General features: G+C 50.9%; 7 protein-coding genes across 7 annotated transcripts; 4 read left to right on the top strand and 3 right to left on the bottom strand.

Annotated features, from left to right (window-relative positions):
• Positions 1-200: 200 nt before the first annotated feature.
• J7T55_009674 (amidohydrolase 2) lies at positions 201-1,001 on the bottom strand (the record flags this gene model as incomplete). The annotated part of the gene is made up of 1 exon (XM_053135922.1): positions 201-1,001. One exon carries the CDS (start codon positions 999-1,001, stop codon positions 201-203), a length of 801 nt encoding a protein of 266 aa, XP_052986434.1.
• Positions 1,002-1,606: 605 nt separating this feature from the next.
• J7T55_009673 (D-3-phosphoglycerate dehydrogenase) lies at positions 1,607-2,602 on the top strand (the record flags this gene model as incomplete). Its single annotated transcript, XM_053135921.1, has 1 exon — positions 1,607-2,602. The coding sequence occupies one exon, from the start codon at positions 1,607-1,609 to the stop codon at positions 2,600-2,602; it is 996 nt and encodes a 331-aa protein (XP_052986433.1).
• Positions 2,603-2,755: 153 nt separating this feature from the next.
• On the bottom strand, positions 2,756-4,126 carry J7T55_009672 (uncharacterized protein; the record flags this gene model as incomplete). The annotated part of the gene is made up of 4 exons (XM_053135920.1): positions 2,756-3,249; positions 3,316-3,394; positions 3,466-3,833; positions 3,937-4,126. 4 exons carry the CDS (start codon positions 4,124-4,126, stop codon positions 2,756-2,758), a joined length of 1,131 nt encoding a protein of 376 aa, XP_052986432.1.
• A 1,234-nt stretch (positions 4,127-5,360) lies between these two features.
• On the bottom strand, positions 5,361-9,450 carry J7T55_009671 (Proline utilization trans-activator; the record flags this gene model as incomplete). The annotated part of the gene is made up of 8 exons (XM_053135918.1): positions 5,361-6,398; positions 6,477-6,517; positions 6,698-6,744; positions 6,929-8,756; positions 8,811-8,975; positions 9,045-9,085; positions 9,143-9,265; positions 9,380-9,450. 8 exons carry the CDS (start codon positions 9,448-9,450, stop codon positions 5,361-5,363), a joined length of 3,354 nt encoding a protein of 1,117 aa, XP_052986431.1.
• Positions 9,451-10,330: 880 nt separating this feature from the next.
• J7T55_009670 (uncharacterized protein) lies at positions 10,331-12,333 on the top strand (the record flags this gene model as incomplete). Its single annotated transcript, XM_053135917.1, has 2 exons — positions 10,331-11,971; positions 12,247-12,333. The coding sequence occupies 2 exons, from the start codon at positions 10,331-10,333 to the stop codon at positions 12,331-12,333; spliced, it is 1,728 nt and encodes a 575-aa protein (XP_052986430.1).
• Positions 12,334-15,868: 3,535 nt separating this feature from the next.
• Positions 15,869-22,218, top strand: J7T55_009669 (glycosyl hydrolase family 43 protein; the record flags this gene model as incomplete). Its single annotated transcript, XM_053135916.1, has 10 exons — positions 15,869-16,023; positions 16,403-16,675; positions 16,856-17,118; positions 17,428-19,676; positions 20,043-20,097; positions 20,407-20,561; positions 20,608-21,679; positions 21,755-21,802; positions 21,871-22,119; positions 22,175-22,218. 10 exons carry the CDS (start codon positions 15,869-15,871, stop codon positions 22,216-22,218), a joined length of 4,563 nt encoding a protein of 1,520 aa, XP_052986429.1.
• Positions 22,219-23,135: 917 nt separating this feature from the next.
• J7T55_009668 (FAD binding domain protein) lies at positions 23,136-24,502 on the top strand (the record flags this gene model as incomplete). Its single annotated transcript, XM_053135915.1, has 3 exons — positions 23,136-23,625; positions 23,691-24,048; positions 24,124-24,502. 3 exons carry the CDS (start codon positions 23,136-23,138, stop codon positions 24,500-24,502), a joined length of 1,227 nt encoding a protein of 408 aa, XP_052986428.1.
• Positions 24,503-24,992: the final 490 nt, after the last annotated feature.

The raw sequence follows: 24,992 nt of genomic DNA, 5'->3' as shown, positions 1-24,992 counted from the left end.
CCGCCACATATATGGGACACCGTTATGGTTCAGACGCTCTCCTTAGCCCAGCCCAGCCCAGCCTTCCCCGGACGGTTCACAATGCGTCCCCCGCTTCCCCAGCTTTTCCCCATTTTGTTCCTGGGGTAAGTTCGAGAATAGAGTGCTACTTGGGGACCCACCCCTCCCACGCTTCGGACATTCTCCGACATCGTAGGAGCTCAGCCGAATAATCGGGCCGGGTTCTGAACCAACAACTTGATGAAATCATCAGGTGACAGCCACGACTCGAGTACGCGTAGCTCCTCGGCTGCACTCACTCCCTGCAAGTGCGGGCTTGGATCGAGGCCTTTCTGAGTCGCGTCAACATGGGGCCAGTCACTACCCCAGAGCAGATGGTCGCTAGCCACCGAGGTGAAGAGCTCGACGAGCGGGCGCATTCGATGGATGTCTCGCGGCTCTCGACGGTAGAATGCGCCCAATTTGATGTAGAATCTCGCCGATTGCCTCAGAAGCCTGACCACTGCGCCTAGTTCAACGCTCCCGGTGTCTGCTGATGCGGCACATGCGTTGTGATCTGCTATAATGTTGACCGTAGCCAAGTCATCGTTCTCGTCATTGCCATCACTATTGTCACGACGCTCAACCCGCAGCAAGCGATCCGCAAGACCCGCCCATGTTTTGAGGGGAAACTGGGCGGAAATAGCCCAACCGAGTCTTTTCAATGGGTACAAAAGCGAAGCCTGGAGAATCTGACTGTATGCCCATTCCACATCGTCCCCAGAGCCCCCATGGGATCCATGCACGCGGACGCATCGTACCCCTGCCTCGTGCATGCGGTCGAAGTCCGGCCCTGTATAGAGGCTTCGTCCTGGAACCGAGTCGGCTAAGATGATACCTCTCAACATTCTTTCGGGATGGTCTCTACCGACTCTTGCTAGTTGGCGGAGCAGGCCCGAGGGCCCGTCCTCAATGGTGGCTTGTACCAAGACAACTCGTTGAGTAAGAACGCTGACGAGCATCTGGGCTGCTCTGGCTGGCTGTGGTGTGTAGGTACGTGTTTGTTTGAAGGGAAACTCATCGGGATCGAAGCAATGGACATGACAATCCCATGCCAGGGGCGGCACAAAATTGATTGCAGCCATCTGTATGCGATGAATGCAGTCCAATTAGTGGTGAGGATCAAATCCTGGGGATCAGCCAGGGATCCAAGTGGCCCAGTGGCTAGTCAACCGTATTCACAGAAACTCTTTAAGCCAATGATTCCAGCGGTAAGATATGTTGACGGCAGCACGGAGTGGGGGTCCCGGAGGAGGTCAAGATCTGGCCGCGAGTGCACGTGGCGTCGGAGGGCGGTCCGGCGCCTGTATGGAAATCTGTCGGACATTTTCCGATGATGCGGAAGGCCACCGATCTAGTAGAGATGTTAGGCATGACGCAGTAAATAACATCAACAGCAAACATGGTTCCGCTTATGTATTTCGGGGATGCAAATGACAGATAATTTTTTAATACATATTGCGGTCCAATGCGTTTGATAACGGCATAATTGTCTCAATCTTTGCCTCAACGATTCCATTCAGTCTCCTCCCAGCACCACCCTCCGCATTTGTCTCAGTGTTTAACCATGGCACCTGCTCTACTCCTTGAGCCGGAAATCACAACTGGTGTAACATCGGCTACAGCCAAAAAAGAGGCCAACAAGCCGACAGTATATGTGATAGACCCATGGCATCCTAAAGCCATTGAACATGCCAGGACGCTGTTCAATGTGGTCCTCAACACGGACAAGGACTTCCAAGGCTGGCAGGAAAAGGCTACCGCAATCCTCATGCGCGGTTCCTATCTTCGACGAGACGATATCGAGAAGTGTCCGAAACTCATCGCCATCGGGAAGCACGGCGTAGGGATTGACAAGATTGACGCGCAGGAGTGTGCCTCGAGGGGTATCAAAATCCTGAACACCCCCGGCGCCAATGCACAAGCTGTTGCTGAGCTTGTCCTGGCTCTGACCATGTCGGTTGCGCGCCAAATACCGTCTATCGCAACAAGGCAACTGAAAGAGCCTGTGCACAAGCAGTCCTGCAATGGGGTAACACTGCATGGAAAGAGCGTTGGGATAATAGGAATGGGCAGCATCGGCCGCAAGGTGGCAAATATGTTCCGTGGAGCCTTCAACGCCCCGATCATGGCTTATGACCCCTACATGCCAGCGGACGCCTGGAGCGACATCGAACACACGCGCGTACAGTCGTACACAGATATACTTGCTCACGCCGACGTCTTGACCATCCACGTTCCACTTACAGAGGAGACAAGGGGCATGATCTCGTATAAGGAGCTGAGCCACATGAAGCAAACTGCTATCCTGATCAATGCGTCCCGTGGTGGAATTGTGGACGAGAAGGACCTACAACGCGCATTAAGCGAGAGTTTGATCTGGGGGGCTGGCTTGGATGCACATGAGGAGGAGCCACCAACAGTTGAAAGATATGGGGAGCTGTGGGAGCTGCCCAACGTCGTAAGCACGCCGCATATAGGCGCAGCTACTGAAGATGCGCAGCTCGCATCGGCTCTTGGCGCAGTAGATAACCTTTACAATTATCTGGTGTCTTTGAACTAGTGTGAAGCGGGTATCGATGTCAATAGATGCTGTCTCTGTCCCTCGGATTGAGCCCGTTCAGTCAACGAGGAGGGAAGACCAACGACGAATATGGTTGGCAAAGCCCCCGTATTCATTTGACCTAATTGCAATATAGAGAATTTTACCAAGTCATCAGTAGTTATTAGCCACGTCTAGCACTACCCTTCCAGTGACCGCGTCGTTTTCCAACTCCTTATACACCGCGGGTAGGTCCCTGAACGGCCGGATCTTCACATTCGGTACGACAATTCCCAGTCTTGTCAACTCAACAGCCTCAAGCGTCTCTTTCAGACTGCCGACCAAGCTGCCCACAATGCGCAGCCCTTTGATGACGATTGTGGAGATAGGCGTCTCCAAGAAGGGTCCACCGGGAGGGATTCCCACACATGCCAGCGTGCCATTCTTGCGCAGGCACTCGGCGGACATGGCATATGCCTTGGGATTACCGGACGTGCAGACTACAGCGTGGGCACCGCCATTGGTGAGCTCTTGGACTGCAGCGGGGACGGACCTGATCTTCTTGAAATCTAGGAAGTGTGTCGCGCCGAGTGAGAGGCAGTAGTCGCGCTTTTGGTCCCCGGTATCGATGGCGATCACGCGGGCGCCTCTGGCTTTGCCATATTGCACTTTTTGACGGAATTAGCATTAAATACTGGCTCAGTAACTCTTAACCGAATGTTCGAGTTTCTTACCTGCCAAGTGCCCCAGCCCACCACCCGCACCCGTGACCACCAACCAATCTGCGAGCCTCAACTCGCAGTTCATTACAGCCTGATTGCACATCAGCAGCCTAGATTTTGGGGGAAACAATACTTCCTAAATAGTTCGCCATATCGACTTACTTTATAAGCTGTCAGACCCGCACAAAGCACAGGTCCCACAAGGTGCAGCGGCACATCATCCGGCAAGATCGTGAGGTAGTCCCCATCCAGCGCCACATACTGCTGGAAGCTGCCGTCCTCATGATGCAAGTGATTAGTTGAATTGAAGCAGTGCTGCTCCTTTCCAGCGAGGCAGTACTCGCACCGACGGCAAATTCGACTCGCGAACCTGATACCAACGACCTGCCCAATCCGAATGTCATTCTTGCAATCTGGGCCAAGGGCAACAATCCGTCCAACACCTTCGTGACCGCCCACGTGAGGAAGTTTGATATTAAGAATTGGCTTTCCGTCGACTCCAGCTGCGGTGCCGTTCTTCGTATGTAGGTCTGGATGTTGAGATATGGTCAGTGTCATTGTTCAAGACGCTCTACATGAAGCTCACTGTGCAGCAACAATGCCCTCTGTAACAAATGAGAAATCTTTTCTTACCACTCTGACAGACGCCTGTATACAGAACTTTTGCAAGTACTTCGTTACGTGCTGGCTTGGGAACAGAGTAATCGGTATCGAATTTAACGTCGCCGCCCAACTCTCTGACGAGTGCGGCGGTTTGTTTTTCCGGGACCTCTTCATCTGTCTTTGAATCGACGGTAGAGTAATTGGATATAATCGAAGGCATCATGAATATATATATATGTTCTCTTTTCTGGAAACGTTGAGAGAAACAATGGAGGTATGAGGAGAGCAAGCGTAATGTAAGTTCGGCTGCTCAGATTTAGCGGCCGGCGAGAGGCTCATTAAATAGGTGGACTCTGACTATTAGGTGCTATGCGCCTAGCAGTGTGAGTCGTAAGCTGAAGACCAACACCCGACGGCAATCTCTCGCCCTCATTGAGTTTAAGTGTAAACGTGTACCGTGTGTGGGGTAGGCTACCGATTTACATTTCCTGTGAGCAATCTCCCTTCACATGTCTCTAGAAGCAACAATGGGCCAGAGCGCCTTGTCGTGTGGCAGGTTTAATTGGCCGCTTGAAAGCACAGCTGCCACTTATAATGCGGGGAAAATTAGCATTTGAGGTACCAAGACTTGTCTATCTCTAGTAGCTAGTAGCTAATAGACAGGCCAGTTGTTTGTAGCATGTTAGATTGACTTGTCCCGGGCCTGTGCCGAGTGATATTCACATGCACAGGAAGCAAGCCCGATTGAATTCATACTACATGGCTTGGTTCACTGAACAGTCTGTGTGATATGGCTCTGCTTTGGCTGCATGTGAGGAATTTGATACCGTGTTGAATCTAGAGAGACTACCTGTTTTGGTCCTTCTTGCTCAGTGCAATGCAGGGTCGCTTGGGTCGTAAGGCACTCGAGCCCAGCGAGTCGCGTTTCAATGACGGCGTCGTATGGTATTTTCTTTGATATGCACGGGTGCCGATCTTGGGTAGCCTGCAGCTGTCAGCTTCCGTAGCGTGGGGGCCCCTTGGAGCGATGATGGGGGTCACAGCGAACCGCCTGTGGGGGTCAATAATGGGATCAATCCACGGAGGCATCAAGCTGTAGTCTAAATATCTTGCCGCATTTTTGGCACACTTGTTTCCTGTTGTCACCGGAACACACCTGACGACCGTAGTGCGGAAACTCTCACCCCTATTTCGATCATCCTACGTCACTCGTCGTGTATTTGTGCTCTGGGTTTTGGGGCCATGCTCACCCTGATGTACTAGTAGTTAAGAGAAGATGGTCGTCGCCAGACCCGCGAATATCAGCTTCTCACGCAATGGAACACAATCGTGATGCAGTAAAGAATTAACCAGTGTTGATTCGTCTAAAATTCCGACTTAATATCTCCAAGCCCATGCTCTAAGTATCATTTGTCACAAGTCGCGCAGCCCACGTTTGAAGCTGTGCACGCGACCTATGTGCCGTATGCGGAAACACCCCGGGGCATGGGCTCGAGTGAGAACTTGATCAACGCAGCCTGTGCCTCGGAGGCCGCCTCCCTGGCCTTTTTAGAGAAACTTTTAGAGCTTCTTCGTGGTGCTTCGCCTTCCTCAATCCGCCGCCTCTTTTTCACGGGTTCCGATCCACACATAATTTGGACCGAAGCGGGACTCGCAGTCTTATCCTTCGGAATCCTGGGGTACAGTCCCCTCAATGTTGCTGATATTACCCGCGATGTCTCCTTTTTAGCCCGTTCAACCGTCGCTTTGTTCATGACGGCTTCGACCAGATCCAACATCAAGCGCAGTTGGGGAAGCCCGTCGAAGTACGTCCGACGGTTCACTGCCACATGGATCATCTCCCAAAAGTTCACGGGCCACTCCAGCCGACTCGTCTCAGTGGATAAAACGTCGAAGACACTATAAGCTTCTGCCTGGGTAAATCTCGGAAAAGGTACCGGTGCCGACGAGGCAGCAAGAGCCGCCCCAGCTGGAGCGAGGCCAGAGGTAGGAGAATCATCTTTTCTTGGTGCTCGGTGTCGGCTCAGTTCTGCTGCGAGGACAGTCAATTCCATAAGATGCCGTGTGGGATTCGGATGTGAGACGCCGGCACTGATCTGGCCCGTGATGTGGCGCGCTACGTCCCTCGCACGTGTGACTTCCTCGGCGAAGCTGGCGACACCAAGTTTCGCCCACCGCTCGTCTTCTTTGCTGGTCCACCATTCGTTGGGCGAGAATTGGCTGTACTGAGCCGCAACTTTGATATTATCGAGCGCGACGCAGGTCAGAGCCATACCGCGCACAGGGCCATACACGAGGTATTCGACAGGGTAGTTGTCCCCAGCCAAATCCGCTGCACGTAAAGCTGTGACATGAGACATCTCGTTGTTTTGTCCAGACTCATGTAATAGCCTCGTGTCGAGGACCGCGATATGTGCACCAGGAGTAGTCATCCACAACGACTTTTTGGCTTTCGAATCCCAGTCTTCCTCGAGTGTGAAATTTAGCGCAGTCTAAAGATCAGCGGCCCAGGAACTGAACGGAGTTTTGATTTTATCCCCACAAATATGACCCTCGATGAGCTGCCTCACGTCTTCGACGCTGAACTGACGCATTGGCACAAGCTTCGCATCTAGCGAGTCAAGAAATTGGAGTGGGCATATCTGGTGGGTCGTGTTGAGGCCAGGGAATCCTCCTCCAGAGGATGAATGAAACCCGCGGAAAAGGAAGCGTGGAATACGACTCTTCCAGCCTTTAAACGAAGATTATTAAGGGTCCGCATGGCAGCGTGGCGCAGAGACCAAAAGCTTACCATCGAGAGTCTGGTCGATATCCCACCAAGCGGCATCTTCGTGCTCCCTTGCAGGAACTGACACGTCAGATTTGTCAGATTTTGGTAGCATTGCTCTCAACTCTGTAGTAGCTTGCTCAAGTCTCTCGAAGCTTGATAATTTTCAAGCCTATGAGCTGATCCACATATGTTATATATGCATGCCAGTTCTTTGTGAGATCCGAACCCAAAGCATCAAGGCATCCTTTTCACGGTCCTATGGCATCTCCGTTTCTCTCAAAGTGATCCATGGCTGCCTGACTCCATTCCAGACTGTTCACGAGATTGCTGCCAGAATCGCCTGCTAAACTGGCAAAGGCTTCCTCCCAGAATTCCTGGTTATTGCCGGAATTGACCCCAGTCATATCCACGTCGTAGAATATTTCATCGGCCAGGCTTGGGTTATTGAGCAAGTTGAAGTCAAACAATTCGGGCAACGGCTGAGAAAGACCTGGCCCATGGATCGCTGTGCCGGACAAAGGGTCCGTGGGGCCGAATAAGGTAGACTTTGATGCTTGTGAATTAGCAAGCGCATCTTTTGGGGTTCCCTCGGGGAGGGGCTGGACAGTGGATAATGTGGTGTTGTTGCTTAAGGAGCGTATCTCGAAGCCTCCAACGTTGGACGGGCCTGGTGTCGATGCCGTAGACGCAGCCGGCACTGCAAAAGGTACGAACTTCGCCCTTAGGTGGGCCAAAAGATGGTAGCGAGCCGCCAGGTGGCTATTCCCCCTGTGCGAGATACCTCGAAGGAGCTCGAGAGCTGCATTCATGGACTGATTGTTCTGCTCGTTCGTCGGAAAAGCCACGCACACCATGACCAATACAATGGCCGCAGAGAATGCATAGTCCGAGTCCATGTACCCGTAAGTAGCGACGAGGTTCTTTTGAGCTGCTATTGTCATCATGTTGATTGTGTCCTTGGCTGCGAAGACGCACATTTCGATGACGTTGATGGTAGTTTGGGTGAGACCCTTTCTCCAATCGCTTTCTTTGTCTGCTAATCCGCCTCTGAGACGTGCTTGCACAACATGAAACAGCAGCGGCCGTGCAGTCATGTGAATGCATTGCGAATAGTAAAGCAACGTTGAGACGGACTCCCTGCTTGTGCTGAGTTTGATCGGCTCAAAGCGCAGCTCATCAGGCAGCTCTTGTTGCCACTGAGACAGGGCCAGAATGATGCTTTGCACAGCTACCATTAGGCTGGGGCCTGATTTCGGTTTACGGCGGTAAATGCTTGTCATGATTTGGCCATTTATCTGGGAGAGTTTGGTGTAGTGCCTGAGAACGACAGCGGGACAAAATTCAGGCTCATTGGGTAGCCTGGATGGGAGTTCAACGCCAATGTCATCGTCGTGGATCGTAATCGGATTTCCAGATTTGACGCAGTGAATGCGGTCGAGACTGTATACGCTCCACCAGACGCGGCGTCTGTGTTCCTTTGCATGCTGGTCAAGGCTTGAACTCGTTGGCTCTTGGTGGAGTCCGAGGGTGATAGCCATGCGGAGGGCTGAGCCAATGTACAAGGAAGCCGCGTCTCTGCGATTTAGATTCTGCATAAAGAAGCCCACCAAAGCCAAAGTCTCCACAAAAAGGACGCTTCCTTGCTCATGCAGGTCTGGGAGAAGCTGGAGCACGCGAGTGAAATAGTCAAAGCCAGGAGGTCCGTCGTAATCAATCCATTGATTGACAGAGTACATCTTGCCAAAAGCTAGGATGACCAGCAACTTGGCAAATGTTAGACAAGCATATTGGTCGGGGAGTTCAGTGGGACTCTGATACGCCTCATGAAGAAGCGTTTCAAACGCAGTCGGGGAGACGAATGAGAATATTGTTCCAATGTAAGTATACTGGGCTGCGAACAGCTGACGTGCGATCTCTATAGGGGGCAGTCGAATGTGGCTGGTGTTGGGCAGACGCCTTGAGGGCAGCGCGGCTCGATCATAGAAGTCGGTGTCACAGTCAAGGCTGCCGTCATCAAACTGTAGAGAGGCCTTTCGGAAGCTCCGGAGGAAGTGGTCCGAGTGTGCCGGGCCCTTGAAGCCTGTGACAGACCGTCAGCATGGCAATGGAGGAAGGCCAGAACGGGCATCCATACTGCTAGAGGGATTCTCAGGTGTCTCCAGACTGAGCTCCGAGAAAGCTTCGGGGAGACGTATCTGATCATCAGGTTCTTCGACTCCGTCCATTAATTCTGCCAGGTTTGATGATTGAATAGGGACGTGGGCTGCGCTAGGCTTCGGTGCTAATCGCGGGTGGGCGTCTGGAAGAGGTCAATATCGAGCGCAATCTTAGTCTTTGGGAAGAGAAGGACAAAAGACAGCACGCTTACCCTCATATGCCTTGACCTTGGCTTCGAGGTCTCTCAGGTACCTAGCCGTGGTGTTAGGCGGAAAAGAAACAGCTCAAAGGGAAGAGGAGATGACTCACGCCTCGTTGACGGTGATCTTCCTAGCTTCTTCATAAACGCAGTCAAATCCGCCGGCCTCGCACCGTGTGCATTGTGGTCGATCTTTTGAGCAATAAGACCGCCTTTGTCGACATCTGTGGCATCTACGGCAAGCTCGTTAGAATTACAAAACGCCAATTCACATAGACCAACCAGTCCGTCGATCATCTTCACCGATGGCTGTCCAGCAATTCAGGCGGCAATGAACATTGACTCACGCGACGGGTCTGATGACAGGTTCCTCAACACTCGTGAGAATTTTCTTGGGCCGCAAGTGTTCTGACGCCATCTTCAAAGAACGCTAAACGCTACGTCTGCATGCAAGGGGCATGAGAGGATAATCAGCCGTTAGTATGCAACGCGAGTTGTCCCCGCCGTTGAACGCGTTGCGATAGACATCAAGGATAGAAAGACGGCAAATCAAGAATCACACAAGGACTTCAACAAGGTGATGTTATGCATCACATCAATGTGCTGAGTATAGATGCAAGTGGGCCATGTGGACATTGAACTGGACAAATTGGTCGCAGTTGTGAATTTGGACAGAGAACAAGCAGACGTTGGCAATGATGCCGCGTGCTGACTAAGTTGATAAGCGACGCGCCGATAGCGGATGCGAGAACAGTCTTCTAGGTAGACTAAACTTACAACTGTTTCTCAATTAGAATGTCCAGAAGAGATCAAGACAACGGTCAAATATCAGATCAGAATTGGCTGCTAGCTTGGGGCTTCTGATAGACTCATCAAGCATTGTTGATGCAAAATGCATAAAGCTCCATTCTCGTCCTTGTGTTCATTGGTATCGTTGCTGATTGATCCTCATGGTTTGGCTTAATCACGTCGCTGATAACCTCGGAATCATTCATCGAGATGGAAAGTTCTCAATGTGCACCTTCCTGATAATACAGCAACAGATCGTTACTAACGAAACGATGGCATTGCATTACTAAAACCTTGCTGACCGGCGGCAGTATATTCGCTACATGTGCATCGGCTTGTTTGCCGGGGAGGGGGGCTATTTGCATTGAATGATACGCTGTGAGATTTATGTGGGCCCTGAACTCTAAACCACAGACCCGTGACTTTTTGGGACCGGGCGTTTGACGACATCCCTTGACTTACTGTCTGAACAGTAAGGCGTATGCACGTTGACACAACAACGCAACGTAATGGATGCGCGAGACAACAGCCCTTCAAACACTCGAGAGGGCTTCACCACACAAGCAACATGGCCTCTGCGATTCCGCCTGAAATTGCCGGAACCAAAGCAGCAAGGAGCGGTCGGAGACTTGCCGCTGGAAGCGGGTCCGACTGAGCAGGTTTGGTGGAGTTATGATTTATACCGTGGTCCACGAAACCAAAGACCGAAAGTCCTGTACGCCAGATCCAAGGCTGAAGCTGAGAAAATCGCACATGGATTTTTGCAGGAAGATGTTCTAGGTTTTGACATGGAATGGCCATGCTTTGATGGGACCATACGGGGTGAAGATCGACTGCAAGATAAGGTCGGATTGATAGCCATCGCATGCGAGACAAAGATCGCTCTCTTTCACATCGGCGCCTACACTGGCAAGAAGCCCGAGGATTTTATCGGCCTTTCACTACAAGCAATCATCGAGTCGCCGCGCATAAAGAAAGCCGGGGTCAACATTCTGACCGCGGACTTTGGGAGGCTCCGGGACTGGTTCGAACTAGATCCTCAGGGTGCAGTGGAACTGAGTCACCTCCACAATCTCGTCACCTATGGGCATAGCGGCCAGACTAGTCTATGCACAACAAAGCTGTGTGCCCTGGAGAAACAAGTTCAGACGCACTTGCAGTTGCCGTTGAAGAAGAGTAGGGTTCGGACGAGCAATTGGAGTCAGAAGAAGCAGCTTAGCCGTGAGCAAAAGGCATACGCGGCCTCCGACGCGTATGCTGGTTTCATGCTGTATCACTATCTGAGCTCTTTGAGGCTGTCGATGGAACCCAGTCCGCCGCCGCCGCCATTGTATGCGGAGAGGTACAAGTCACTCGACATACCGAGAAGGGGAACTGCACTCCTGCTCGAGATCGAAGACTCTGGTAACGAAGGATCCGTGAATGTCATCACGGCCTTAGATTACTTCGAAGGTCGTCATGAGAATATTCATTCAGCCAGGGTAATGTCGTCAACGATGCCAACCTCACAAGACTCCGACTTGGAAGGTTCCCAAGAACCATTGTCCGCACCAATTCAACAGAAAGCCGCCATGCCATCCGCCATGCGCACCTCATACTATACTAACGCACAGCGCCTGAGGAGCAACCCATCGAGCAAGAAACCCGACACCTTGCTCCAGAAACTCAAAATTCATCGCGAGAAAATCGCTAAACAGAGGCGATTAGACACATGGAAGATCATACACACCTCTGCACTGAAGCTGATCGCGGAACACAAGCCCGAGAACGAGACAGCACTGATGAATATCAAGGGGGTTGGGCCGCAGACGGTGAAGAAGTACGGAGCTGCATTTTTAAACATCGTCGCTCTCCATGTCGGGCACGATAGACAATCGACTGACGCCGAGCAATCGGACAAGGAAACTGACCCCGGTGCTGATGAAGCTATCTTGAGATCAGGCGGCGGCAGGAAACCGACTGATACGACCCAAAATAATTCTCCTAGCCCGGGAACGTCACAACTTCACACAGTAGTGTCTTCCACTGTGGAGAACAAAGGTCTCAGTAGTGGAGGTCTGTCTCAACCAAATGACGTTGACGGCTCCAATAATGTCGCGTCGCCGCGAATCCCAACTTCACACGGGGTAAAGAGAAAAAGAGCACAGACTGTAAGCATCAGATATATCCTCAGTAGAAGACGACTTTCTTTTCAAGCACACATGACACTGCGTTGTTAACATGACGCCTGGCACAGGGTCCACACCATGGGCTGCTCAGATACTTCAAAATTGGCGAAGACAGCAATTCACTGAAATCGTGACGAGCGATTCCCGTGAAATATACCCCGACGATAGACTGTAGGTACAATACTACTCTGAAGAGTTTCTCTTCCACCGACGCTAGAAGAATATATAGCTGAGACCAGACCCGAGCATTATCAAAGACCGAGATGCTGGAGGAGGTCATCGGCCACATGATACGATTCCTTGATACCACAGTCATGATATCTACTTTCAATACCTCTGAGTAGACTAAAAAGAGCACCCTCCGGCCGCCGACTAAGGGTTCGTAGCGATAGTGTCCTGATCTCCCGGCCCGAGCAGTGACGAGCCACCTCTCGTGGCCCGGTGAAGCCGACGCTATACTCAGAGCACTGGCAGGGAAAAAGATACCTGATAAGCCAATCATCTCTGCAGATAAACGTGCTATTGACGAATGGAGTATTTAGTTCTGTTGCGAGAACCGTCTTTGATACGTTTGGCATTTGGCTGACTGCTCGCGACCAGGTCTCGATAAGAGAATGTAAGAGGCGCTACTCTGTCACAATGGGAAACGTCCGGTCAGGGGCCCATCCTTCTTGTAAGATATCAAGGAGTATGTCAAAGCCCCTCAGAGTACCATGACAGGATCATCGGGACCACAACTAAGGGGCATCTCCGCATCCATAGCATCTGTCGGCTGGACGAGAAGTGACTGCGGCTGTCCCGGGTTGACGAATTTCTGATTTTGTGTATCAATCTTATCGTGAGCGCGAAAACACCATTCGTCCGATCGTGTAGCCAAGTGAAATTGATGACCATAATAGCTATGCCTTGCCGAAGGGCCGGGGCTCAGGGATCGCTTTAGACCCAAGTCCAAATGGTCCAGGCCATAATAGCGAGTATTCTAGAGAGCCCTCAATATGAGGCCATTTAAACCTGTTTAGTTTTGATGGTGCGTTCGAAATTGCTGAGCTAATACAATCGAATTGTAAATTGTCACGGAGGAAGCTTATAAGGTACCATGCCTGGTGGCCGCGTGAGCCCCGATCAAGCATAAAGCTGATGTCTTCGACGAGGTAAGTTGGAAGCGAATGATTCGACAGCTGAGGCAAAAGCATCGCGATTGATACAACGGATGACAGGGTATCTTGACTCTGTGCAAAAGTCGAATGCAGCTATCATGACCAGCGTGCATTTGGAATCTTAGCAAATAAATCGACACCGACCTGTGGAGTAATATGGCGCATTAATAGGCGCGGGAACTCGAACCTCGAGTCAAAACCAATTATACACGGGACCCTTGGAAGTGCCTCTGGATACTCGAGTCGAAGGAGGGAGTATCTATAACGGTCATTCCTATCGCGGGTTGGAAGAGGGTCGCTCGGCGAGTATGCATAGGAGAAACATAACGCCAATCAAGTAGCCGGGGATTGACCCTAGGGTTCCAGGATGAGGGATAGGTGGTTAAATGCAGAAGTGAATGCTTCGTCGTGGGCTCATCGCTCGCAGTCCCGCTCGAACATAATAGGGGTATCGGACTCGGAACAGGACGGAAGGATGATGGTCAGTTCAAGAGCTTGCACATGACGACAACGTTCCGTTCAAGCAACTAGATTTAAATGTCAGTGGATCAGGAGGGTTTAGTCTTGGGTAGGCACTCTAAGTTCCTGACTCGGTTCAAGCTCAAAGTATATTATCAAATGGCTTCCTAATTTGAACGAGATGGAATTGCGAGATTAGAAATATTCTATTGCTAGAAAGGTTACACATTTCGGCCCATCCTGACCGCCTAGTTCTAGGTGTCATTCGGGACCATTGAAAATAATTTTCCTCCACTCCCACCATGTTCTAGATGTTTCTACAGCGCCATAGGTGTAGAAGTGACCATAAAATATGACAGCTACTCAGTATTTGAACGCGTCGAGATTGTTCGCTCAGCCAGGCCATACTTGAGACAGTGCCGGACAAGCATGTGGCATCGAGAAGTGAAGAAGCTGTGCCTGTGAATCGTCTTCAGAAGCGAAGCCTCTTCTTCTGTCATCTGGAGTCATTTAGAGACATTTGAATATTCAAGTATTAACGGAAGTGTATTCAACTTACACTGGATAGTCACGGCAATTCGGAAGGAGGCGCCCAGGTACTCGGTGGGGCGCCGGCAGGGATGTAAATTGTTGCTGGCAAGGTAATAGAAGAACCGTCCTGAATCTATTAAATCGTTTCGAAAGCTCAGAATTAGAAGACCAATTATTCGGAAGAAAGTGATGGGAGGTCCAGATTTAAATAATTACGGAAGCAGCAGGACAAAGAGAAACAACAAGAGAAAGCGTGGAGAATGGTAGAAAGAATAGAGGGGAATGGGTGTTGGAAAAATCATCACGTACAGTGTGACGGAAGCCGGTCTCTGGATCTTGAATTACCTGCTTACGCAGTTCCTGGCGACGCTCTTTGAACCTTATCAGAAACCAAACACCCGGGATGCATGTGACAAGCAATGTCAACATTCCAATAATCACATTGGCATCGATCGACATGGTAATCAAATTCATGAATGTGAGCGGTGAAATGATACAATTTGCCTGGGTAGAGAGTGCAATGCTAATGACGAAAGGTCCGACTGAATGGCCGGGCTTTATAGACGACCCACTACTGAGGAAGGAGGCCCGGCACCGCCTCGCTGTATTGTGGTCACAATTGCGGCTCGCCAGAGTTGAGTTCAGTGAGGAGCAGAAATTGGACAGTTGACTGAAGAATGCGGTGTAAATTTCACCTAGTAGTCTGAGAGAATGGCTGAAGTAAACTTGTGACAACCGAGTAACCACATTTTGGACAGGTACGTACCTGGTCAACAAACAGTTTCCCGGCCGTCCCAGCCACGATGAGGCTGAATCATTTAGTGATAACAAGACTTTGAAAAGTTGCGAGTGTCACTTCTAAGTCTGTTCTCCTAGCATCAGCTAATCGTATAGATCGCCGGATCATTAGGAAAGGTAAGTGCCGAGAAGGGGGTCACGTGACAAGATTTCGGACATCGTGTCGAGGAAAGCGTGGGACGTTTGTAACACCCATGAGAACCGTCGCTTGGTGGACAGTATCTTGGTGGTATCCATGTTATCATGTCTGATCAGCAGAATCTTGTCTCATTCGTCAAGGCCGTGTTATTTAGGGCGCGCACGCTGAGATGGGAGCAACACGCTTGTGTAGTACGACTCGAGACGGATCACATGACAATGTTTTGGACAGTCTTTGGGTTCCTACGATGAGGCGCAAGCAGTCCTGGACCCCAAGTTACATCCAATTCCACATGTGATAAGCAGCAATTGGACATACCCACTGCAAATATTCCAACCCATCTTTGCATTCGAGGCTTGCAAGAACTCCAATGGAATGGCACGACGAGCTGTGACGGTGGCTGAGCACTTGCCAAGTAACTGGCAAGGCAATGAAAGGTGTCGACTGGAGATTGGGCACATGCTTACATTGTGCAACCCCACCAAGGTGCTGGACTCCTCAACGAGAACTAGCCCAATATGCAAGCAGACTTCGGACAATCCTCGAAGTACCTAGGTACCTAGTCAGCAATACAGGAAACATTGCGTCGCTGTGCTCCCCAACATTGCCGTTCGTTCTGCAATATTTATATAAGCGCAGCCTGATCACTTTCTGTAGCATGTCTTTTCCCCTCCTGATTACCTGCTTCATTCCTACATACAAGCAAGACACCCGTTGGAGCCCTTCTCGGACGTCGAAGACCGTCCCACCAGAAACTCGCCGTTTCCATCTTTCCTTGATTTCAAACTTCCCATCATGATGCCAGCTTACAGCCGTCCCATTCCCGTCCGTTCTGCCGATGATATTTGGCATCGACACGAGGCTCAGATCAAAGACCTGTATCAGAACCAAGGGAAGAAATTGAAAGAGGTGAAGCATCTGATGGAGGAGAAGGGATTTCCAAAGAAACCGTGAGATTAACCCTGTCCTAAAAATATAAATAGCGTAACGTTTCAAAATGTAGCAGCTAATGCATTTTTCATGTTCATTGGGTAGGCTATCGACATGGGAGTCCAAACTTAGAGAAACTCTTCAACTTCGAAAGAAGGCCAAAGCTAATGACTGGCCCTTAATTTACCGACATATACTTCCACGCCTAGAACGTCCGAAGAAGAAAACTCTGAAGAGGAAGACGAGAATTTATCTCAACAACTCCGAAATTCTATGGGATAAGGCTTGGAAGGAGATAAGAAGATCTGGAGCATTGGAGATGGATTTTCAATCGAGTGAGTGAATAAACGGGAAAGGGACAGACAAGGTACCTCCGGCATCTGACATGTTATTCCTTAGTATCCCCGAGCCCGCTCCCGCCTGGAATTACAATACGAACCCCATCGCCAGGAACATCTCCTTCACCAACAATACCGCCAGCAGCTCAGCTAGTAGCGTCAGATGTGTTGACACACTGCAGCTCTACAATAGCACTCACACGTGTACCGATGCAGAATTCTGTAGTTGCACCGGCTTGGCAAATGCAGAACCTCACGATGTACTCTTTGTCCTGTCTCTTACAAGAATGCGCCACAACTATTCCATGGCTAGAATTTTGCCAGTCGATGCAACGTAAGTACAGTCGCAATATCTGCTTCTGGAACAAATAAATTCTAACACACCCTGATATGCTCCAGATATGTTGCAGGGAGTGAAGCACACTCGGCAACTTGAAATGCTATTTTCGTCGGTGGTGAACGACTTTATGGCCACGAGCGATACCGCCCGAGCTGCCCGAACTCGAATCGGCAGCGAAATTACTGCTTCGGAAACCCGCTTGGACTTGCTTCCAAGAGATCGACCCATCCCACCGCGCCCCTCACCCGACCTTGGCTACAGAGTTGCAATGTCTGGAGGCCACATTCAGCTCAGTGAATTCATTTCGACGGCTATATTCCTATTATCGAATGATCTCTACGACCTCAGGGATAGCGACCAAGGATTGGAGCTCCTATGCTCACTTTTGGACCGTGATCCTTCCTTGACTACCGCATTACTACGCAATCGCGTGCCAAGTGTCAGAGCTGCGTGGGAGTCATTATTCAAGTTTTCTATGGAGAAAAGTCGAAGAGATATGTTTCGAATCTTAGTAGACATCGGCGTCCATGATCGTTGGCTAAGTCTTTCGCATGTGAAAGGTTGCCTCCTCTCTGCCGTTAAGATGGATTTCTGCGACACCGTAGAGAATATTGTGGCATACTTTTGCAGCGCTCATCACAGTTACTGGTGGCGCGACAGTTTCGAAGCGATTCTAGCGGCATGCAGGAAACGCAATATCCAATGCGCAAGCCTGTTGATTCAGCATTGTAACGTCAATTCCCCAGGTCCCACAATAGCATATGTGACACCCGTGGAGCCGGTAGAAATGCGGTCGACATTCAAGCGGGGATATCTCAAGCGGTCGATGTTCCTAGCACTCGTTCACGATTTCAACAGCAGCAAGAATGAAGACGTGCTAGCACTGGAGTTGTTCTTGACCAACGGTGCAAACGTTGACGAGTATACTCGCGGGAGTGACGTAACAGTACTTTGGAGATCGCTGGTCGGCCGACACGAAATTTCTGACGCTACACGACCGACTGTTCTGGACGAAGCGTTCTATGTCAATCGCCCTTTGTTCGAAAAGCTAGTCCCCTTTAGCAAAGTACCGGTTTCAAGGATAACAAGAACCGGTCTCCTCATCGCTCTAGAGGACGGCACACAAACCCTGCGGGACTATCTTTTGGCTCGACAGTCTACGACGCCCTCATTCAACTGGCGAAATATACAATCACTATTGGAATTGGTATTGGCTGAACAGTTCATGGTACCGCAAAGACTCGATTTGAGGGTTGTACAAGGCCTTATTCAGTATGGCGTCGACATTGAGATGCCTTCGATTCGACTCGGTCTCGAAAGGTATTTGTACGAATACAATCTTGATCCAGCTTGGCATCAATTTAGTAATGACAATGAGAGGATTGAGCTGTTGGACATGCTTCTGACACGAGGGGGTATCGTAGGAGAACGAGTTCTCGAAGAAGCTGTTGCACAGTACGGGATCCGCGGCTTGGAATCTGTGGTATCGCGTCGTACGGACTTTGGGACCAAAGCCGTCCCAGCGTTAGCAAGAGCGGCGGGGTTGAACAATTTTGAGGCCGTCGAGTTCTTCTTCCAAAATGGCGTCGATCCGCACGCATTCATCACTGTGCATGACCGGAGCTACAGTATCCAGGCTGTCGCAACTCGATGGACGGACTGCGGGTGCAGCCTCGAGATGATGCAATTTTTGGCTAGACATGGTGCAAGGCTAGTCGTCACCCCTGAAGATTCAACGCCCTTTGACTTCGCAAGGCTTCTGCTTCGACAATTTGACTCCGACACGTTGGCCAAAATTAAATACGTTGTCAGCACATTGATGGAAGAGAAGAGCACGTGCTCTCTCCCAGCATATCTATTGGAATCATGCTTCAGAGGACGGAACGACCGTGAACATTCGGAGGAGAGACTGGAAATATTCGAATACCTTTTCAGACAAGGGGCAGAGGTGAGCCCAGGCTCCCCTCTTGCAGGCCTTGCCGCAGCAGGTGGGCGGGGAAAACTCGTGCGAGAAGTAATGTCTTCGGGATCCGACTTGAACGCGTATTGGGTTAATGATTATTGGGCCGGATATACACCTCTTCAAGCGGCGGCAGACAACGGGGATGAAACACTGGTCTGCCTGTTTCTAAGGGAAGGAGCCGACGTCAACAGCCCCGCACGCGGCAAGTGTGGTTTTACGGCGCTGCAAGGTATCTGTTCTTGGAGTCCAGCCACCGAGGAGGAGCATCAACGCAAGATGAGGATCTGCCGTCTCCTGATCGACCAGGGCGCAGATGTCAATGCCGCACCTGCTAGAGGCGGAGACACAGCTTTATCGTACGCAGCACTTAGGGGAGATCTGGAGGTCGCTGCGCTTTTACTCCGAGAGGGCGCTGACGTCAACGCACCACCATCCAAGCACCGCGGAAAGTCAGCTTTAGACGGGGCTGCCCAATTCGGACGGTTGGACATGGTCAAGTTCCTACTAAACGCCAATGCTTTGAGTGATGAACGTGGTGCAACTGGATATGATGGCGCCATTTCGGAGGCTGAAGGATTTGGTCATTCAGCCGTCGCAGATTTGATTCGCAATCATGCGGCAAAAGTCGAGGCAGGAACTCTGTTCAACCCTGAACTTGAGAAATTGCAAAAGGACTACCGCATTTATGGATTTCGCACGGACGATGAATCCTCCTCAGATGATGACTACGAGTCTTTTTTAGGTCATGACTACGAGTCTTCGGAGGGTGACGGTGAAGACATGGACGCAAATGGTGGGACATTTGGACCAACAAACGCAGAGTCAAGCTACAGGGAGACAGCGCAGACGGAGCCGGACGAGCAAGTCGTTGCAGAAAGTCGCGCCTTGAGCTACTCAGACCCGGGGTTTGTTCCATCTGGGGAGAATTGGCCAACAGATATGTGGGACGAGCACACACAACCTACCGAACTTCAGGTCCCAACTGGAACATGGACGGGACAAGTCGCTGCAAATACTACAGCATGCGACAGTGTAAGTCATTCAGGCATGAGCTTTGTGTTGCCTGAGGAAAATTGGCAAATGGGATGGGAACCTGAGCATATCGTTGCCAACCCATCACATAGTTGACAGACTCCTGTGACAGCGCAGCGGGACGGGACTGGTGTGAACGTGCTGACCTAGTCCTACAATCAGCACTGAAGCTACACTCACTGCTATTTGCATTGGTAGAATGTTCTATAGTAGTCGGTTTGTCTTTGATCCACTGGCCGGGACTCGCTGTGATATTTGGTGACCGAGTCGTTTGCCGAGGGGAGGCGCTTATTCAAGCAATAGTCGAATGCAGGATCCTGCTTGAGTCGTGTTCATAATGCACCGATGTGCTGCTATAATCAATAGAAGCCTTACGCAATAGCATTGTGCACAAGTATGGCATCAGACTTTGTTCTGACCTGTAATTTGATAGTAACTGTTTAGGTTGTAGAATGAAAGATAGGTTAGGAAGATAGAGCTATTGTCGCAGCGGTGTATCAAGCCAGCTGACTGAGCAAGGGACGGGGGTGAGTGGTCGTTCCTGCTTCTTTGCTTCGGTTTATTTCCCTGTTCGGTTCCCAAGCTCAACCGCGCGAATTGTCAGGATAGGGGTTTCCAATACATAATCGATTGTCTTCGCTATGTCAGCTGAATTTAAGTTGGCACCACACCACCTTCTGTCTAGAGGGAAAGGAAGGGAAGTCCCCGATATTATGGTCGTATTCGCTAGCGGATTCTTCTAGGATCACTTCCAGAACGGGAACTGCGGAACTCGACTCGGGGCTGTCGGGTCGGGACATTTCACACCGCAACGTCGCGCTGAACTGGATGCAAGGCGCTGTTTGCCAACGAGAATTCACTTTGGACATCTGTATTGGAGGCATTGTCAGTTTATTAATTCTCCGTTTCATGCTGAATACGACGTATATAGAAACGTGGGAACCCACGTCTAGCAGGCTCAAGTGATGCCTTTCCCTGGGCAGGATTCATCGTCGTCAACCTACGAAGCCCAACACAAACCCTCACAATGCATTCGGGCAAGGTGATCGCAATTTTCTGTGCAGCTGCAGCGCACGTTGCAGTCGCCGCAAATTCATGGATTGCCCCAGGGGCAGTCTGGTATGACACGGCCGGCAACAAGATCGACGCTCATGGCGGTAACATCGTGAAGAGGGGTGATACATTCTACTGGGTCGGCCAGAGCGCAGCCAGCTCTGAGACGCCCTTGATGTACTCATCCAAGGACCTGCTCAACTGGGACAACCTGGGCAAGCAGGCGTCATCCATCACAGGCATGTGGCGGCCCAAGATTGCCAAGCCAAATGGATCGTTCTGGCTGTACGGGCAGCAAGACCGTTACGCGCTGTCACTACGGTCCACGCAGATGGTCGGAGGCTACACGCAGGTGGCCAAGGTTCACCTCCCGCCGAGCGACTACAGCTATTCCGACACGGGCATGTTCCTGGACGACGACGGGACGTGGTACCTACTCACGAGCGCAGACCACAACATCGTGCAGATAAACCGGATCAACTCGGACGGGGCCGTCGGCGACCGGGTCACCTCCTTCGCCAAGGGCGCATACGAGGCCCCGGGGCTGTTCAAGGTCAGCGGCGTGTACTACCTGATCGTCTCCGGCAAGACGGGCTGGCGGGCGAACCCGAACAAGGTCTTCTGGGCGACGTCGCTGGGCGGCACGTGGAGCGGCGGCACAGACGTGGCGCCCGCGGCCGAGAACACGTACGGCTCGCAAAACACGTTTGAGCTCACCATCAAGGGGTCGTCAGCCACGACCTACGTCTACATGGGCGACGCGTGGGACTCAAGCGGGGGCACGAGCTCCAACTATATCTGGCTGCCCATGGCTGTGGACACTAGTGCCCATACCGTCACGTTGCAGTACCACTCCATGTGGAAGGTGGACGTGAATACCGGCGTCGTCTCTTATCCCAGCACCAAGAAGCGATATGAGGCGGAGGAGGCCGATTTGTCTGGCAGGGCTGGTAAGTGAGAGGGCTACGTCCCAGTTAAAAGCTCGAGAATCTTTGGCCCATCGCTAACGCGCACGCGCCCACCAGCCGTTGCCTCTTGCGAGCATTGCATCACCAAGCGACAAGTAAACAAAGGTACATATTCAAATCTGCGAAACTTTCCATGCTTTTTACCCCAACTAACGGAAACAAATCCACATTAGTCTCGCCTGGCAGTGAGGTTGTATTCAACAATGTCACCGGCACGGACTCTCTGGAATGGTACACCTTCCACTACGAAGTCAGCGACCCTGAAGCGGGCGAGGCCCAAATCTTCGTTAACGATGAGATCCACCCGACGAACCTGTCAGACCTCAACTCCCGCGCCGGGAGACATCGCGCGGTTCCTGTCCAGCTCAAACTACGAGAGGGTGACACGAACACGATCCGATTTGGAGCCATTGGAGACAAGAGTGAGCTACCTGCCGCTGATTGATCTTTACATCTTGTCTAACCCAAAATCATTAGGTTTCGAAGTTAGTGTCGATGGCATCGAGCTCCATGACGATTGAGATGTAGTCTGTTGAGTGGTGTTCCGGAATACTCAATAGTATATAGTCTACAATGAAGACCCATTATTTTGGATGCGACGGGGACATCTAACCTCATAGTGGACAAAAAAGGCAAATACAAGAATATGTAACCAGACATCTAGGCAGTGCATAGTGTATGTAGTCGAAAGACTTCACCGACACTCCAATACATATCGACGACAGCATTGCGGGCCTAAGACCGTAAAGCCTAATTCGCACGAAAAAAAAAGCAGAGTTGAGGTAGATTGAAGGGGCAAAATTGATGACAACAGTGAGATTCGAACTCACGCCCCTTTCGAGACTACGATGACATGTCATTCAAACTTGTACACCTGAACGTAGCGCCTTAGACCTGTTGAGTCATTAGAATATGGGATGTCACCCACGATGGATGGATGAAGACCTACCGCTCGGCCATGTTGCCTGTGAACCAGGTGAATTTTCATCTTGATAGTGTAAAATCTCGAATCGCGGTGGAGTAGTGGGGCCAGTTCAGGTCTTGCGGCGAATCCATGATGGCACTGGTCTTTGTGGGGACGAAATGGAGAATCGCGTCAGCTGGCTCGCCGTGAGGAACCTGACTCAAGTCAACTGTTCATGGAGAGTAGAGATGAATTGAGTTAACAAACCGGCCTCGGCGGTGGTGTAGGTGAAGCCGATGCGGGCACCTCGTTTCCGATGTGGAGGCCCGCATCCATCCGAAGTGCTGTGGCACGACGGGGGTGGCAGCACCTACAATCTTAGAGTCGGATTTGTGTACACTACCGGGCATCTTTGGGTACTTCTACAGTATAGTTGAGTCCCATACCATATTTAGCTCAGAATGCAGGTGCCGAATCAACTAAATGAGCTCCGTATATTGTTAGACTTTTTCTTGATAAGTTTTGACCCTAAGAATGTCTGAACATACAGGACTAAAAGTAACAATCATCGGAGGCGGCATCGCTGGGCTCTTCGCAGCCCGCGTCCTGCGAGAAAAGCACCACGTCACCATCCTGGAGCGGTCCAGCGGCGGCAATGAGGTTGGAGCAGCGGTTACGCCAGGTCCAAATGCAACCAGGATTCTTGATCAGTATGGCTGGGATCCCTCGAGGTGCGGTGCACTTGTCCTTGGGAAAACCCGCACGATGGACCACAATGGGAATTTGATTAAAGAGACAGACCTGTCCAATATAAAGAAGGCGTTTGGAAGTGACTGGCACGTTGTCCACAGGATAGACTTGTGGAACGAGCTGCTGCGTCTCGCCACGGCTCCGTCTGAGGACCTGGGAATACGCGGATTGCCTGCAAAGGTCGAATGGCGTGCGGAAGTGGTGGATGTTGACACGGAGAGCGGTGATGTCAAACTGGGAGATGGCATGGTTGTACCGTCTGATCTGGTCATTGGTAAGAATATCTTCTTTGATAAGAATATTCCAATCTAGGTAATGCTGACAGACAGCGAATCGTAGGCGCCGATGGGATTAAGTCCACTACCAGGCACTTAGTCGTAGGCAAAGAGGGTGACCAACCGAGACCTTCAGGTGCCTCCATATTCCGCTTTATTCTCCCGCGAGAGACCGTCGAAAAAGTGGATTCGCAAACTATCGACCCTTCTAGGCCTGCGGAATTAACTCTGCGAATCGCTTTGGATGGATCACGGAGAACAATCGTCAGCTACCCGTGTAGAAATCACGAACTTCTAAATATTGGGTGCATTGCCCCCAACTCGTTGATTGATTTACCGCCTGCGGACTCATGGGTGGCTCCGGGCGAGAAGGCCGATTTGCTCAGAGTTTTTGGCGATTTCCATTTCCGGCCCCTGCTAGAGTACGTATATCCTGCTTTTGCTTTTGCGTGATATAACCAGTATATGATGGCTGACTTCAGCGAATGTGTCGCTAGACAAGCTGAAGATATAAAACTGTGGGAACTGAGGGATCACGACCCTTTGCCCACCTATATCAAAGGGAGACTGGTGCTCATTGGTGACGGCGCTCACGCAATGACGCCGCATCAAGGGCAGGGGGCTTCGCAAGCGATCGAGGACGGCGAGGGGCTTAGCCTGTTCATCGACCAAGTCGTCAGTCGACAGACGGTTCCAGAAATTTTGCGAGACTTTGATCGGGCGAGAAGAGTAAGGGCATCAAAGATACAGCTCATTACACGTCATGTGCATGAGGAAACAAGTGCCGAGGCCATGTGGAAGAACCAGCAGTACAATTTCACATATCGAGGTATCCGAGATGCATTAGCCAGGCAGGATGCCGGCCAGGAGGTCTAGGACTATCCGTGCCTCTTTTCGGTAAACCTGCAATGCACATATTAGCTTTTTGTCAGGGCAATGAAATCGAGGCAGCTGGAGGGCACGCCGCGGTGATGGAGGTATACGTGCAAAATATCGAGCGCTTCATCATGAGAAGATGACCATATGTACATATTCTCACTTCACCAAAACGGCATCCCATTTTCTCATGAAATAGCATAACTCAATACGTCAATTTCCACCATCTCCTATTGAGTGAACAACGGGAGAAAAGGCACTACTGACTATCAAATCCCGTACTCGGACCCGACAGCGAACCCGAGACTATATGATGGTCATAAAGTCTGGGGAAGCGTCCCCACAAGCCGTGCGCAAGCTCGGCGGTTAAATCGCTCCCGAGTCCGTAGCCACTTTTCTCCGACTTCAACTACAACCGCAACCTCGGCCTGCATGGTCACCCATCAAAACGAACATCATTCTTGCATTTACAATCTCCTTCGACTGAGTC

The sequence above is a fragment of the Diaporthe amygdali genome (assembly GCF_026229845.1).
Source record: "Diaporthe amygdali strain CAA958 chromosome Unknown NODE_61_length_182076_cov_64_703273, whole genome shotgun sequence".
Classification (NCBI taxonomy): domain Eukaryota; kingdom Fungi; phylum Ascomycota; class Sordariomycetes; order Diaporthales; family Diaporthaceae; genus Diaporthe; species Diaporthe amygdali.
This window is presented reverse-complemented; position numbering and strand designations above follow the sequence as displayed.